The following is a 15,893-nucleotide window of genomic DNA, read 5'->3' on the forward strand; positions in this document are numbered from 1 at the left end:
ACTATTATTTTTGATGTACGATTTTAAGATATTTTTTAAAAAGCTGCAGTATTTGAAATGTTTAGAGATCTCTGGAACCTAACCATATTTTTCCCACACATTCTTCAGTTTATATGCAAAAATCCCTGGAACTAAACCCTCATATTAACAGACAGTCTACTGCATAAAAATTTTCCCCAAAAAATTTTCTCTTTGAAGTACAACCATTAAGAGGAATCTATCAGTACAAAAACACAGATGTTCTTCAAATATTCTGCTCCAAGTAATGCAGGTATGAAAATGCTCACTAGAACCAAGTGGGCTTCATATGCATGATCCTACATCAAGCAATGCTTTAAATAATCAAACCTAAGTATATTAGATATCATAATCACTTAACATCTACCATATTATCCAGAATATTTACATACATTAGATAAAACATTTTGCATCTTATTACCTACCTCTGTGTAAGCTTGGCACATGGTTTCGTAGAGTGACTGATGAAGGTGAATTGAGGATTCCAGGGCTATGATATCCGAGGGCAAAGTTGTCACTTTACAACTCTCTACCCATGTAGGTACACTCTCAATATACTGAAAAAATAGTACAATATATCTGAAATACAGTAATGTGAATCACATCTATTCTTAATGGTTGTAAATGAATAAAATCACAGAATTTATTTTGACTCATGGTATAAGCTCACAGATTACCTTTTGTACAGTGGACCCCCGCTTAACGATCACCTCCCAATGCGACCAATTATGTAAGTGTATTTATGTAAGTGCGTTTGTACGTGTATGTTTGGGGGTCTGAAATGGACTAATCTACTTCACAATATTCCTTATGGGAACAAATTCGGTCAGTACTGGCACCTGAACATACTTCTGGAATGAAAAAATATCGTTAACCGGGGGTCCACTGTATTATTGTATAACTGAAAGATGAACATCAACTAATATAATTTTTATATGAACCTTAAATAATCTCTTTCTATAGAGGAGCAGAGATGTACCAAAGAATGCACTATAAAGTCAATGAGAAATGAGCACTCTTATTATTCTTATGTACAAAATTTCTTGAGACTCGTCTCATTTTATAAGGAAATTAGAATATCATTTTGTGACTGCTTTTAATCATACACAAAAATCATAAATTATATTTCAATGAATAATATGAGCAAGTTAGAAAAGGACATTAATTTCAAATTTTTGCAATTAATAACAACTACCAAAAAATATGAAACATGAACATTCCCTTTATCAATGTTAACTTAAGTGGGACTGATTAAAGCTATATTTAAATTTACTGTACTGTAATGTTACCTGCTCAGCTTTTTGATGAAACATAACAGACAGGGCCAACACTGAAGATCTTTCATCTAATCCAGCAGCAAATTCTTTCCAAACCTAAAAAAATATTTGGGTAACATGAATTTAGCAACCAAATCCTCTACGTAAATAAATTTAGAATCCATTTTCCATACAAAGTTATTGCAGGAAATGGCTATAATAATAGGCAGTATGGGAATATAAATAAGTTGCAATTGCTGAAGACACAATAGCAACAACTGAAAACTTGATTTAAGCAATGTTTTACCTATGCATCAGATTATTTTCAGGTGTAATGGATCATACCTGGTAGTAGCACAATACACAGGGAAAAGACACACACATACAGTCAAGTGTTAGCACAAAAATATGCAAATATACTGTATTAAAGAAGCATTGCAATAGGCCAACTGACCATATAAATCACTAATGCTGGTGATATATATCGTTTAATATATGCATGTATAGTTCCTTTATATAAACGGAAGGGGACAAAAGAGACTGTAAAAATTATAGGGGAATAAGTTTACTGGGTATACCTGGTAAAGTGTTTAGTAGGGCTATTATTCAATGAATTAGAAGTAAGACAGAGAGCAGGATTGCAGATGAACAAAGAGGCTTTAGAATGGGTAGGGAATGTGTAGATCAAGTGTTTGCATTGAAGCATATATGTGAACAGTATTTAGAGGAGGCGAGGAGGCGGTTGGAGGCAGTGGAGATGTCCTCTCTAAGAGCAATGTGTGGTGTAAATACATGTATTATGCAGAAAATTCGGAGTGTGGAAATTAGGAGAAAGTGTGGAATTAATAAAAGTATTAGTCAGAGGGCTGAAGAAAGGTTGTTGAGGTGCTTTGGTTATTTAGAGAGAATGGATCAAAGTAGAATGACATGGAGAGTGTATAAATCTGTAGGGGAAGGAAGGCAGGGTAGGGGTCGTCCTCAAAAATGTTGGATGGAGGGGGTAAAGGAGGTTTTGTGGGCGAGGGTCTTGGACTTCCAGCAAGCGTGCATGAGCATGTTAGATAGGAGTGAATGGAGACAAATGGCTTTTGGGACCTGATGAGCTGTTGGAGTGTCAGCAGGGTACCTATTTTGTGAAGGGATTCAGGTAAACCGGTTATCCGGACTTGATTCCTGCACTTTAAAGGAGGAGTTTGGGATACTGGCAATTTGGAAGGACACCTAAGCTGTCGTATCTAAGCGCCGCTGCAAAGACAGTGATTATGTACGAGTAATGGTGGGACCTGATGAGCTGTTGGAGTATGAGCAGGGTACCATTTTGTGAAGGGATTCAAGGAAACCAGTTAGCCGGACTTGATTCCTGCACTTTAAAGGAGGAGTTTGGGATATTAGCAATTTGGAGGGACACCTAAGCTGTTGTATCTAAGCACTGCTGCAAAGACAGTGATTATGTATGAGTGATGGTGAAAGTGTCGAATGATGATTAAAGTTTTTTTTTTCTTTTCTTTTAGTTTTTTTTTTTTTTTTTTGTGGGGGGGGGGACACCCTGTCTCGGTGGGAAATGGCTGACGTGTTAAAAAAAAAAATATGCACTGACAAAGGCTCTGCCAAGTGGAAGCATAGGAATTCACATAACCATCTAACGAAATATATACTGGTTCAAAAATATCAATAAAAGTAGAGGAAAAGTACAAGAGAAAATGTTATGAAACTGCTTTCATTGTGTCATCAAACACAATCACACAGAAATAAGACACCTTCCAACTGGTAAAACTTCTAGAAATACAGATATTAAACCAGGTATATCCCCAAGCACTACCAATACTATTATTGCCATCAATATCACCACTCAACATGCCAGCAAGACTTCTGACTATGTTCTCTCCTGCTTACATGCTGTACTCCCACCGGTTATGTACATTTACTCTCGAAAAAACCTTCTGCATGGGCAAAACATTGTCTGAATAAAGTTTCTAACTGCTATGATTATTTCTTTATCAGTTACAGGGCAATGGCTGTAAATAGTATTCTACAATCAATCAGAAAAATTTTGAAAAATTATGAAAAAAGGAGACTCCATTTCAAAAACAGTGAATGATTAGCAACTAAGAGTGATTCTTTGGAACGTAAGTCCTGTTTCCTGGAATAAAAAATTAAAAACCGCTCACAAATGTGGTGGTTTTTAATTGTACATTATCAGCAGGTTGTTTATCATATACAGACAAAACATCATAATGTTACATAGTACATGATTAACAAGTATATTGTGGCAGGAGAGTGATTTGTTTTAATAATGTTTTACCTGGTCTAATTTGGCTGCTACATTTCCAATGTGTTGAGCTGCATAGTGACCACTTTCCATGAGTCTAGATGCTACACTTAGTATTCTATTGATGTTCAGGTACACCTTCTGTTGGTAGAAATGCTGAGATAATGTTTGATATCTCTTATATTTAAATATCAATACATTAACACTTCATATACTGGCAGTGATTTTTTAATAACTCCAAATCCATAAACACACTATAGAGTCCCATACCTTCATCTAGGTATTGAACATTTACAGGCTTTAACAAAGATACTTGATCAATTTGTCCATTCTCTTCTTAAATCCAATTTATTCTCAATATGTATAACAAAGAGAGCAAGGGGCTAATAACCCCTTCTGTATAAATTACTACTTTTTTTTAACAAGTCGGCCGTCTCCCACCGAGGCAGGGTGACCCAAAAAGAAAGAAAATCCCCAAAAAGAAAATACTTTCATCATCATTCAGCACTTTCACTTCACTCACACATAATCACTGTTTTTGCAGAGGTGCTCAGAACACAACAGTTTAGAAGCATATACGTATAAAGATGGTTTAGAGAGACACGTAAGCAAACACTATGACATATTTATTAGAAAAAGTTTCGGTCCTGGGACCTTGATCACTTCTGATCAAGGTCCCAGGGCCGAAACGTTTTCTAATAAATATGTCATAGTGTTTGCTTACATGTCTTTCTAAACCAACTTGTCGGTATTTATTACCAAGGTTTATTATTATTTTATTTTTTTTTTTATTATCACACTGGCCGATTCCCACCAAGGCAGGGTGGCCCGAAAAAGAAAAACTTTCACCATCATTCACTCCATCACTGTCTTGCCAGAAGGGTGCTTTACACTACAGTTTTTAAACTGCAACATTAACACCCCTCCTTCAGAGTGCAGGCACTGTACTTCCCATCTCCAGGACTCAAGTCCGGCCTGCCGGTTTCCCTGAACCCCTTCATAAATGTTACTTTGCTCACACTCCAACAGCACGTCAAGTATTAAAAACCATTTGTCTCCATTCACTCCTATCAAACACGCTCACGCATGCCTGCTGGAAGTCCAAGCCCCTCGCACACAAAACCTCCTTTACCCCCTCCCTCCAACCTTTCCTAGGCCGACCCCTACCCCGCCTTCCTTCCACTACAGACTGATACACTCTTGAAGTTATTCTGTTTCGCTCCATTCTCTCCACATGTCCGAACCACCTCAACAACCCCTCCTCAGCCCTCTGGACAACAGTTTTGGTAATCCCGCACCTCCTCCTAACTTCCAAACTACGAATTCTCTGCATTATATTCACACCACACATTGCCCTCAGACATGACATCTCCACTGCCTCCAGCCTTCTCCTCGCTGCAACATTCATCACCCATGCTTCACACCCATATAAGAGCGTTGGTAAAACTATACTCTCATACATTCCCCTCTTTGCCTCCAAGGACAAAGTTCTTTGTCTCCACAGACTCCTAAGTGCACCACTCACTCTTTTTCCCTCATCAATTCTATGATTCACCTCATCTTTCATAGACCCATCCGCTGACATGTCCACTCCCAAATATCTGAATACATTCACTTCCTCCATACTCTCTCCCTCCAATCTGATATTCAATCTTTCATCACCTAATCTTTTTGTTATCCTCATAACCTTACTCTTTCCTGTATTCACCTTTAATTTTCTTCTTTTGCACACCCTACCAAATTCATCCACCAATCTCTGCAACTTCTCTTCAGAATCTCCCAAGAGCACAGTGTCATCAGCAAAGAGCAGCTGTGACAACTCCCACTTTGTGTGTGATTCTTTATCTTTTAACTCCACGCCTCTTGTCAAGACCCTCGCATTTACTTCTCTTACCACCCCATCTATAAATATATTAAACAACCACGGTGACATCACACATCCTTGTCTAAGGCCTACTTTTACTGGGAAAAAATTTCCCTCTTTCCTACATACTCTAACTTGAGCCTCACTATCCTCGTAAAAACTCTTCACTGCTTTCAGTAACCTACCTCCTACACCATACACTTGCAACATCTGCCACATTGCCCCCCTATCCACCCTGTCATATGCCTTTTCCAAATCCATAAATGCCACAAAGACCTCTTTAACCTTATCTAAATACTGTTCACTTATATGTTTCACTGTAAACACCTGGTCCACACACCCCCTACCTTTCCTAAAGCCTCCTTGTTCATCTGCTATCCTATTCTCCGTCTTACTCTTAATTCTTTCAATAATAATTCTACCATACACTTTACCAGGTATACTCAGCAGACTTATCCCCCTATAATTTTTGCACTCTCTTTTATCCCCTTTGCCTTTATACAAAGGAACTATGCATGCTCTCTGCCAATCCCTAGGTACCTTACCCTCTTCCATACATTTATTAAATAATTGCACCAACCACTCCAAAACTATATCCCTACCTGCTTTTAACATTTCTATCTTTATCCCATCAATCCCGGCTGCCTTACCCCCTTTCATTTTACCTACTGCCTCACGAACTTCCCCCACACTCACAACTGGCTCTTCCTCACTCCTACAAGATGTTATTCCTCCTTGTCCTATACACGAAATCACAGCTTCCCTATCTTCATCAACATTTAACAATTCCTCAAAATATTCCCTCCATCTTCCCAATACCTCTAACTCTCCATTTAATAACTCTCCTCTCCTATTTTTAACTGACAAATCCATTTGTTCTCTAGGCTTTCTTAACTTGTTAATCTCACTCCAAAACTTTTTCTTATTTTCAACAAAATTTGTTGATAACATCTCACCCACTCTCTCATTTCCTCTCTTTTTACATTGCTTCACCACTCTCTTAACCTCTCTCTTTTTCTCCATATACTCTTCCCTCCTTGCATCACTTCTACTTTGTAAAAACTTCTCATATGCTAACTTTTTCTCCCTTACTACTCTCTTTACATCATTCCACCAATCGCTCCTCTTCCCTCCCGCACCCACTTTCCTGTAACCACAAACTTCTGCTGAACACTAACACTACATTTTTAAACCTACCCCATACCTCTTCGACCCCATTGCCTATGCTCTCATTTGCCCATCTATCCTCCAATAGCTGTTTATATCTTACCCTAACTGCCTCCTCTTTTAGTTTATAAACCTTCACCTCTCTCTTCCCTGATGCTTCTATTCTCCTTGTATCCCATCTACCTTTTACTCTCAGTGTAGCTACAACTAGAAAGTGATCTGATATATCTGTGGCCCCTCTATAAACATGTACATCCTGAAGTCTACTCAACAGTCTTTTATCTACTAATACATAATCCAACAAACTACTGTCATTTCACCCTACATCATACCTTGTATACTTATTTATCCTCTTTTTCTTAAAATATGTATTACCTATAACTAAACCCCTTTCTATACAAAGTTCAATCAAAGGGCTCCCATTATCATTTACACCTGGCACCCCAAACTTACCTACCACACCCTCTCTAAAAGTTTCTCCTACTTTAGCATTCAGGTCCCCTACCACAATTACTCTCTCACTTGGTTCAAAGGCTCCTATACATTCACTTAACATCTCCCAAAATCTCTCTCTCTCCTCTGCATTCCTCTCTTCTCCAGGTGCATACACGCTTATTATGACCCACTTCTCGCATCCAACCTTTACTTTAATCCACATAATTCTTGAATTTACACATTCATATTCTCTTTTCTCCTTCCATAACTGATCATTTAGCATTACTGCTACCCCTTCCTTTGCTCTAACTCTCTCAGATACTCCAGATTTAATCCCATTTATTTCCCCCCACTGAAACTCTCCTACCCCCTTCAGCTTTGTTTCGCTTAGGGCCAGGACATCCAAGGTTTATACCACGTATAAAGATACACAACATGTCAAAAAAAAAAAATCTGTTTTTCTTGTCAGGTCACCCTGCCTCGGTTGGAGACAGCTGGTGCGTTGAATGAGCAACAAAATGACCAAAGTGCTGTTCTGCATCTACACTATAAATATGTAATTTACAAACCTGACAGGCAACAGTGAACTGGGAATGAGCCTCTTGAAGATCTTTGGATACTTGGTATGAATGACCTATTTCTACGTAATTGACTAGGAACTGTTCACGGTTATGGTACACCCAATCAAACATCTGGAATTATAATACCAAGTATAATCAACAGTTCTCTTTTATTATCTTTTCATGGTTTTATTATTTTTTGTATTGTTTTATTATTTATGAGGCCTGGTCACCGACCAGGCTGCAGGGGCACTGACCCCTGGAACCCTCTCCAGGGTATACTCCAGATCTCCAGATATGTGAAGCACTAAACCTGTGTGGGTTATTGAACACATGGAGTGGTGGAGAATCACTCTATCTCTATTATGAATGCAAAAAATTCTCTTATATACATATATGAAAGATTTTTTGTTTTTTATTATTTTAAAGGTAAGCCAAGAATATTAATTTGCCGAGTCCAAATATCTGGGAGCCTATAACAAAAAATAGACATACCTTCTCCACATCTTGTTCAAAGAGTCTGAGCTGGAAGCACTGATCAAGTCTCATCTTTTTATGCTGCCAGAGTTGTTGGACGTGTTGCTGTGCTTGATGTACAGACTCCATTAAACTTAGAATCTGTTTTGAAAAACAATATCTATAAAAAGACTTTTGCATATGAATATGAAAAATGACTTGAAACAAATTTATTCAAGTTTATAACAACACTAAGCTGCACATTAAAAACTAAATTTAGTTACAATTTTACAAAACTGAGCAATTTACCTCATGATGGCAATGATAATTATCAATCAAGACATTTATTTGTCTAATAGCAAGGAGCAATATCCATTAGAGTACAGTAGTCGTGACACCAGACACATTAATTATTAATTATTAATAAGGTTTAGTTTTAGGTAATCTAAAGTAAAATACATCAAAATTAAGAGAAAGGAAAAAAAAATTCACCTTACATTAAAAATTAAATAATTCATAATACACAATTAATAGTTTTTATGTATTTTAGTTACAAGAAATTAAGTTATGTGCCAGAAAATCATTCTAAATTTAATCTTTACTTGTTCTGCTCAACCTGGAATACTCACTGGCAACTATGGCAGCCTTTAACTACGACTAAAGTGTACTTAATTTGATAACTTTACTAAATGCTTCTTCTGTTTTAAAAATTATAAATGTAATACAGTAGAATCCCAAATAACACGTACTCAAGCCACTCATTTTCAATACATTACTAGTGAAATTTTGTAATGAACACATGGAAGACCAAACAGCGTGCCATATATTTTAGCAAAAATATGCCATGCCCTGGGATTTTTTCCCTCTACTTGGTAATTAACCTAAGATGAGGTCTTTGCCTCTATGGGCAAGGCCCATTCTCTCTTCCAATGTAAACAAACTCCCAAGCCACCAGTTCACTGTAAGTCTCCCATACCCCTACTCAGTCCTGTGTGAGTCAGTCAATTTTCAATCTTTTCATTAATCCACCTCACCTCTGGAGATTAACTATACCACCCCAAGAGGAATATTAGTGATGCTAGATGTGTCATGAAAAAGAATAAGTGTGAAAAACTTAATGATTTGAAAAATTTATATTTTATATATGTTTAGAGGCAATACACACGTGATGAAGGTGGTGCAGGCCTTAGCTCTCAACGAAGCAACAATTCACACAATTAAAAAGACTAAAGTGAAGATAAGAGCTTGTACAATGAGTAATCCTGATTGTGATGTAAAAATGAATGTCAAATAGATCACCACAGCTAAGACAGAAAAGGTACTGAATGTGTAGAGTGAGCTCCTATGATCAAGATTAATGCCCTTAAAACCCTATCATGCAATAAACCCTCAATTTAATGGACTAATGAGGGATGTCCGTTATTTTTTTTTTTTTTTTTTTTTATTATCACACCGGCCGATTCCCACCAAGGCAGGGTGGCCCGAAAAAGAAAAACTTTCACCATCATTCACTCCATCACTGTCTTGCCAGAAGGGTGCTTTACACTACAGTTATATAAGAATAATGTTAAAAAATAGCAATGTAGAGCTTTTTTTTTTATTATCACACTGGCCGATTCCCACCAAGGCAGGGTGGCCCGAAAAAGAAAAACTTTCACCATCATTCACTCCATCACTGTCTTGCCAGAAGGGTGCTTTACACTACAGTTTTTAAACTGCAACATTAACACCCCTCCTTCAGAGTATAGGCACTGTACTTCCCATCTCCAGAACTCAAGTCCGGCCTGCCAGTTTCCCTGAATCCCTTCATAAAAGTTACTTTGCTCACACACCAACAGCACGTCAAGTATTAAAAACCATTTGTCTCCATTCACTCCTATCAAACACGCTCACGCATGCCTGCTGGAAGTCTTAATACACAATTTAGATATACTGCAATAAACATTGAAAATAAATAAGCTAAAAGTACAATTTACTCACTGGATTTGCCTTTAACTTTAAAAGGTTGTTATATCAGAGTCTGGCATATCAAGGGTTTTTTGTACTATGAAACAGAGTGTAAGCAGGAAGGAAGGTCTAAGCAAGTGTGTATGTTTAGTTCTGGCTTCCTCAACTGGTTTAAGGTATTCAGTTGGCTGGACAATATTAAATTTAATGGATAAAGTGCATCTGCTGACCATGCATTTGCCAGGAATTTCCCCGGACAGTCAAAAGAAATTATTTCTGAGGGTAAGTACAAACCTGAGCAAGTTAGTGTGGCACAGTAGGACCACAGACACCCTCTACACACCTTTCTAAAATAATCAACATGCACCAGAAACCAGAATTTGAGGTAAGAAAATACTGTTTTATATAGCTTCTTTAGCTACATATACTGCATTGTAACTTCTACACACCTCACAACATTTAACTACAATGTAATTTAGGAAAAATAATGAGAGAGTGGGTGAGATGTTATCAACAAATTTTGTTGAAAATAAGAAAAAGTTTTGGAGTGAGATTAACAAGTTAAAGAAGCCTAAAGAACAAATGGATTTGTCAGTTAAAAATAGGAGAGGAGAGTTATTAAATGGAGAGTTAGAGGTATTGGGAAGATGGAGGGAATATTTTGAGGAATTGTTAAATGTTGATGAAGATAGGGAAGCTGTGATTTCGTGTATAGGGCAAGGAGGAATAACATCTTGTAGGAGTGAGGAAGAGCCAGTTGTGAGTGTGGGGGAAGTTCGTGAGGCAGTAGGTAAAATGAAAGGGGGTAAGGCAGCTGGCATTGATGGGATAAAGATTTTTTTTTTTTTTTTCTTTTCAACAAGTCGGCCGTCTCCCACCGAGGCAGGGTGACCCAAAAAAAAGAAAGAAAATCCCCAAAAAGAAAATACTTTCATCATCATTCAACACTTTCACCACACTCGCACATTATCACTGTTTTTGCAGAGGTGCTCAGAATACAACAGTCCAGAAGCATACACATATAAAGACACACAACATATCCCTCCAAACTGCCAATATCCCAAACCCCTCCTTTAAAGTGCAGGCATTGTACTTCCCATTTTCAGGACTCAAGTCCGACTATATGAAAATAACCGGTTTCCCTGAATCCCTTCACTAAATATTACCCTGCTCACACTCCAACAGATCGTCAGGTCCCAAGTACCATTCGTCTCCATTCACTCCTATCTAACACGCTCACGCACACTTGCTGGAAGTCCAAGTCCCTTGCCCACAAAACCTCCTTTACCCCCTCTCTCCAACCCTTTCGAGGACGACCCCTACCCCGCCTTCCTTCCCCTATAGATTTATATGCTTTCCATGTCATTCTACTTTGATCCATTCTCTCTAAATGACCAAACCACCTCAACAACCCCTCTTCTGCCCTCTGACTAATACTTTTATTAACTCCACACCTTCTCCTAATTTCCACACTCCGAATTTTCTGCATAATATTTACACCACACATTGCCCTTAAACAGGACATCTACACTGCCTCCAACCGTCTCCTCGCTGCTGCATTTACCACCCAAGCTTCACACCCATATAAGAGTGTTGGTACTACTATACTTTCATACATTCCCTTTGGGATATCCCTTTGGGATAAAGATAGAAATATTAAAAGCAGGTGGGGATATAGTTTTGGAGTGGTTGGTGCAATTATTTAATAAATGTATGGAAGAGGGTAAGGTACCTAGGGATTGGCAGAGAGCATGCATAGTTCCTTTGTATAAAGGCAAAGGGAACAAAAGAGAGTGCAAAAATTATAGGGGGATAAGTCTGTAGGTAGTAGGTTGGTAGACAGCAACCACCCAGGGAGGTACTACCGTCCTGCCAAGTGAGTGTAAAACGAAAGCCTGTGATTGTTTTACATGATGGTAGGATTGCTGATGTCTTTTGTCTGTCTCATAAATATGCAAGATTACAGGCATGTCTTGCTACTTCTACTTACACTTAGGTCACACTACACATACATGTACACATTTATTTATACACACTCATCTGAGTTTTCTTTGATTTTATCTTAATAGTTCTTGGTCTTATTAATTTTCCTTTTATATCCATGGAGAAGTGGAATAAGAATCTTTCCTCCGTAAGCCATGCGTGTTGTAAAAGTCAACTAAAATGCCGGGAACAATGGGCTAGTAACCCCTTTTCCTGTAAAGATTACTAAAAAGAATAAGAAGAAAATTGTCAAAGTGGGAAGTCTGAATGTGCGTGGATGTTGTGCAGATGATAAGAAAGAGATGATTGTGGATGTTATGAATGAGAAGAAGCTGGATGTCCTGGCTTTAAGTGAAACAAAGCTGAAGGGGGTGGGAGAGTTTCAGTGGAGAGGAATAAATGGGATTAGGTCAGGGGTTTCAAATAGAGTTAGAGCTAAAGAAGGAGTAGCAATAATGTTGAAGGATAAGCTATGGCAGGAAAAGAGGGACTATAAATGTATTAATTCAAGGATTATGTGGAGTAAAATAAAGATTGGATGTGAAAAGTGAGTTATAATAAGCGTGTATGCACCTGGAGAAGAGAGAAGCGTAGAGGAGAGAGAGAGATTTTGGGAAATGTTGAGTGAATGCGTGGGGAGTTTTGAATCAAGTGTGAGAGTAATGGTGGTTGGGGATTTCAATGCTAAAGTGGGTAAAAATGTTATGGAGGGAGTAGTAGGTAAATTTGGGGTGCCAGGGGTAAATGTAAATGGGCAGCCTTTAATTGAGCTATGTGTAGAAAGAAATTTGGTAATAAGTAATACATATTTTATGAAAAAGAGGATAAATAAATATACAAGGTATGATGTAGCACGTAATGAAAGTAGTTTATTAGATTATGTATTGGTGGATAAAAGGTTGATGGGTAGGCTCCAGGATGTACATGTTTATAGAGGGGCAACTGATATATCGGATCATTATTTAGTTATAGCTACAGTTAGAGTAAGAGGAAGATGGGAAAAGAGGAAAGTGGCAACAACAAGTAAGAGGGAGGTGAAAGTGTATAAACTAAGGGAGGAGGAAGTTCGGGTGAGATATAAGCGACTATTGGCAGAAAGGTGGGCTAGTGCAAAGATGAGTAGTGGGGGGGTTGAAGAGGGTTGGAATAGTTTTAAAAATGCAGTATTAGAATGTGGGGCAGAAGTTTGTGGTTATAGGAGGGTGGGGGCAGGAGGAAAGAGGAGTGATTGGTGGAATGATGAAGTAAAGGGTGTGATAAAAGAGAAAAAGGTAGCTTATGAGAGGTTTTTACAAAGCAGAAGTGTTATAAGAAGAGCAGAGTATATGGAGAGTAAAAGAAAGGTAAAGAGAGTGGTGACAGAGTGCAAAAGGAGAGCAGATGATAGAGTGGGAGAGGCACTGTCAAGAAATTTTAATGAAAATAAGAAAAAATTTTGGAGTGAGTTAAACAAGTTAAGAAAGCCTAGGGAAAATATGGATTTGTCAGTTAAAAACAGAGTAGGGGAGATGGAGGTATTAGGTAGATGGCGAGAATATTTTGAGGAACTTTTAAATGTTAAGGAAGAAACAGAGGCAGTAATTTCATGCACTGGTCAGTTAGGTATACCATCTTTTAGGAGTGAAGAAGAGCAGAATGTAAGTGTGGGGGAGGTACGTGAGGCATTACGTAAAATGAAAGGGGGTAAAGCAGCTGGAACTGATGGGATCATGACAGAAATGTTAAAAGCAGGGGGGATATAGTGTTTGGAGTGGTTGGTACTTTTGTTTAATAAATGTATGAAAGAGGGGAAGGTACCTAGGGATTGGCGGAGAGCATGTATAGTCCCTTTATATAAAGGGAAAGGGGACAAAAGAGACTGTAAAAATTATAGAGGAATAAGCTTACTGAGTATACCAGGAAAAGTGTACGGTAGGGTTATAATTGAAAGAATTAGAGGTAAGACAGAATGTAGGATTGCGGATGAGCAAGGAGGTTTCAGAGTGGGTAGGGGATGTGTAGATCAAGTGTTTACATTGAAGCATATATGTGAACAGTATTTAGATAAAGGTAGGGAAGTTTTTATTGCATTTATGGATTTAGAAAAGGCATATGATAGAGTGGATAGAGGAGCAATGTGGCAGATGTTGCAAGTATATGGAATAGGTGGTAAGTTATTAAATGCTGTAAAGAGTTTTTATGAGGATAGTGAGGCTCAGGTTAGGGTGTGTAGAAGGGAGGGAGACTACTTCCCGGTAAAAGTAGGTCTTAGACAGGGATGTGTAATGTCACCATGGTTGTTTAATATATTTATAGATGGGGTTGTAAAGGAAGTAAATGCTAGGGTGTTCGGGAGAGGGGTGGGATTAAATTTTGGGGAATCAAATTCAAAATGGGAATTGACACAGTTACTTTTTGCTGATGATACTGTGCTTATTGGAGATTCTAAAGAAAAATTGCAAAGGTTAGTGGATGAGTTTGGGAATGTGTGTAAAGGTAGAAAGTTAAAAGTGAACATAGAAAAGAGTAAGGTGATGAGGGTGTCAAATGATTTAGATAAAGAAAAATTGGATATCAAATTGGGGAGGAGGAGTATGGAAGAAGTGAATGTTTTCAGATACTTGGGAGTTGACGTGTCGGCGGATGGATTTATGAAGGATGAGGTTAATCATAGAATTGATGAGGGAAAAAAGGTGAGTGGTGCGTTGAGGTATATGTGGAGTCAAAAAACGTTATCTATGGAGGCAAAGAAGGGAATGTATGAAAGTATAGTAGTACCAACACTCTTACATGGGTGTGAAGCTTGGGTGGTAAATACAGCAGCGAGGAGACGGTTGGAGGCAGTGTAGATGTCCTGTTTAAGGGCAATGTGTGGTGTAAATATTATGCAGAAAATTCGGAGTGTGGAAATTAGGTGAAGGTGTGGAGTTAATAAAAGTATTAGTCAGAGGGCAAAAGAGGGGTTGTTGAGGTGGTTTGGTCATTTAGAGAGAATGGATCAAAGTAGAATGACATGGAAAGTATATAAATCTATAGGGGAAGGAAGGCGCGGTAGGGGTCGTCCTCGAAAGGGTTGGAGAGAGGGGGTAAAGGAGGTTTTGTGGGCTTGGACTTCCAGCAAGTGTGTGAGCGTGTTAGATAGGAGTGAATGGAGACGAATGGTACTTGAGACCTGATGATCTGTTGGAGTGTGAGCAGGGTAATATTTAGTGAAGGGATTCAGGGAAACCGGTTATTTTCATATAGTCGGACTTGAGTCCTGGAAATGGTAAGTACAATGCCTGCACTTTAAAGGAGGGGTTTGGGATATTGGCAGTTTGGAGGGATATGTTGTGTGTCTTTACATGTGTATGCTTCTGGACTGTTGTATTCTGAGCACCTCTGCAAAAACAGTGATAATGTGCGAGTGTGGTGAAAGTGTTGAATGATGATGAAAGTATTTTCTTTTTGGGGATTTTCTTTTTTTTTTTTTTTTTGGGTCACCCTGCCTCGGTGGGAAACGGCCGACTTGTTGAAAAAAAAAAAAAAGTCTGTTGAGTATACCTGGTAAAGTGTATGGTAGAGTTATTATTGAAAGAATTAAGAGTAAGACGGAGAATAGGATAGCAGATGAACAAGGAGGCTTTAGGAAAGGTAGGGGGTTGTGTGGACCAGGTGTTTACAGTGAAACATATAAGTGAACAGTATTTAGATAAGGCTAAAGAGGTCTTTGTGGCATTTATGGATTTGGAAAAGGCATATGACAGGGTGGATAGGGGAGCAATGTGGCAGATGTTGCAGGTGTATGGTGTAGGAGGTAGGTTACTGAAAGCAGTGAAGAGTTTTTACGAGGATAATGAGGCTCAAGTTAGAGTATGAAGGAAAGAGGGAAATTATTTCCCAGTAAAAGTAGGCCTTAGACAAGGATGTGTGATGTCACCGTGGTTGTTTAATATATTTATAGATGGGGTTGTAAGAGA

The 15,893-nt window shown here is 38.3% G+C and overlaps 1 protein-coding gene across 14 annotated transcripts in view; it reads right to left on the reverse strand.

Annotated features, from left to right (window-relative positions):
• Positions 1-15,893, reverse strand: part of trio (trio Rho guanine nucleotide exchange factor) — an 810,995-nt gene that overhangs the window by 556,330 nt on the left and 238,772 nt on the right. For all 14 annotated transcript variants that reach the window (XM_070095516.1, XM_070095520.1, XM_070095522.1 and 11 more), the window contains 5 exons: positions 8,065-8,187; positions 7,579-7,701; positions 3,577-3,684; positions 1,308-1,391; positions 444-575 (listed from right to left, as the gene is read on the reverse strand). In XM_070095516.1, coding sequence (XP_069951617.1) covers positions 444-575; positions 1,308-1,391; positions 3,577-3,684; positions 7,579-7,701; positions 8,065-8,187 — 570 coding nt within the window. The remainder of the gene's footprint in view (positions 1-443; positions 576-1,307; positions 1,392-3,576; positions 3,685-7,578; positions 7,702-8,064; positions 8,188-15,893) is intronic.

Source organism: Cherax quadricarinatus, chromosome 50 (genome assembly GCF_038502225.1).
Source record: "Cherax quadricarinatus isolate ZL_2023a chromosome 50, ASM3850222v1, whole genome shotgun sequence".
Classification (NCBI taxonomy): Eukaryota; Metazoa; Arthropoda; class Malacostraca; order Decapoda; family Parastacidae; genus Cherax; species Cherax quadricarinatus.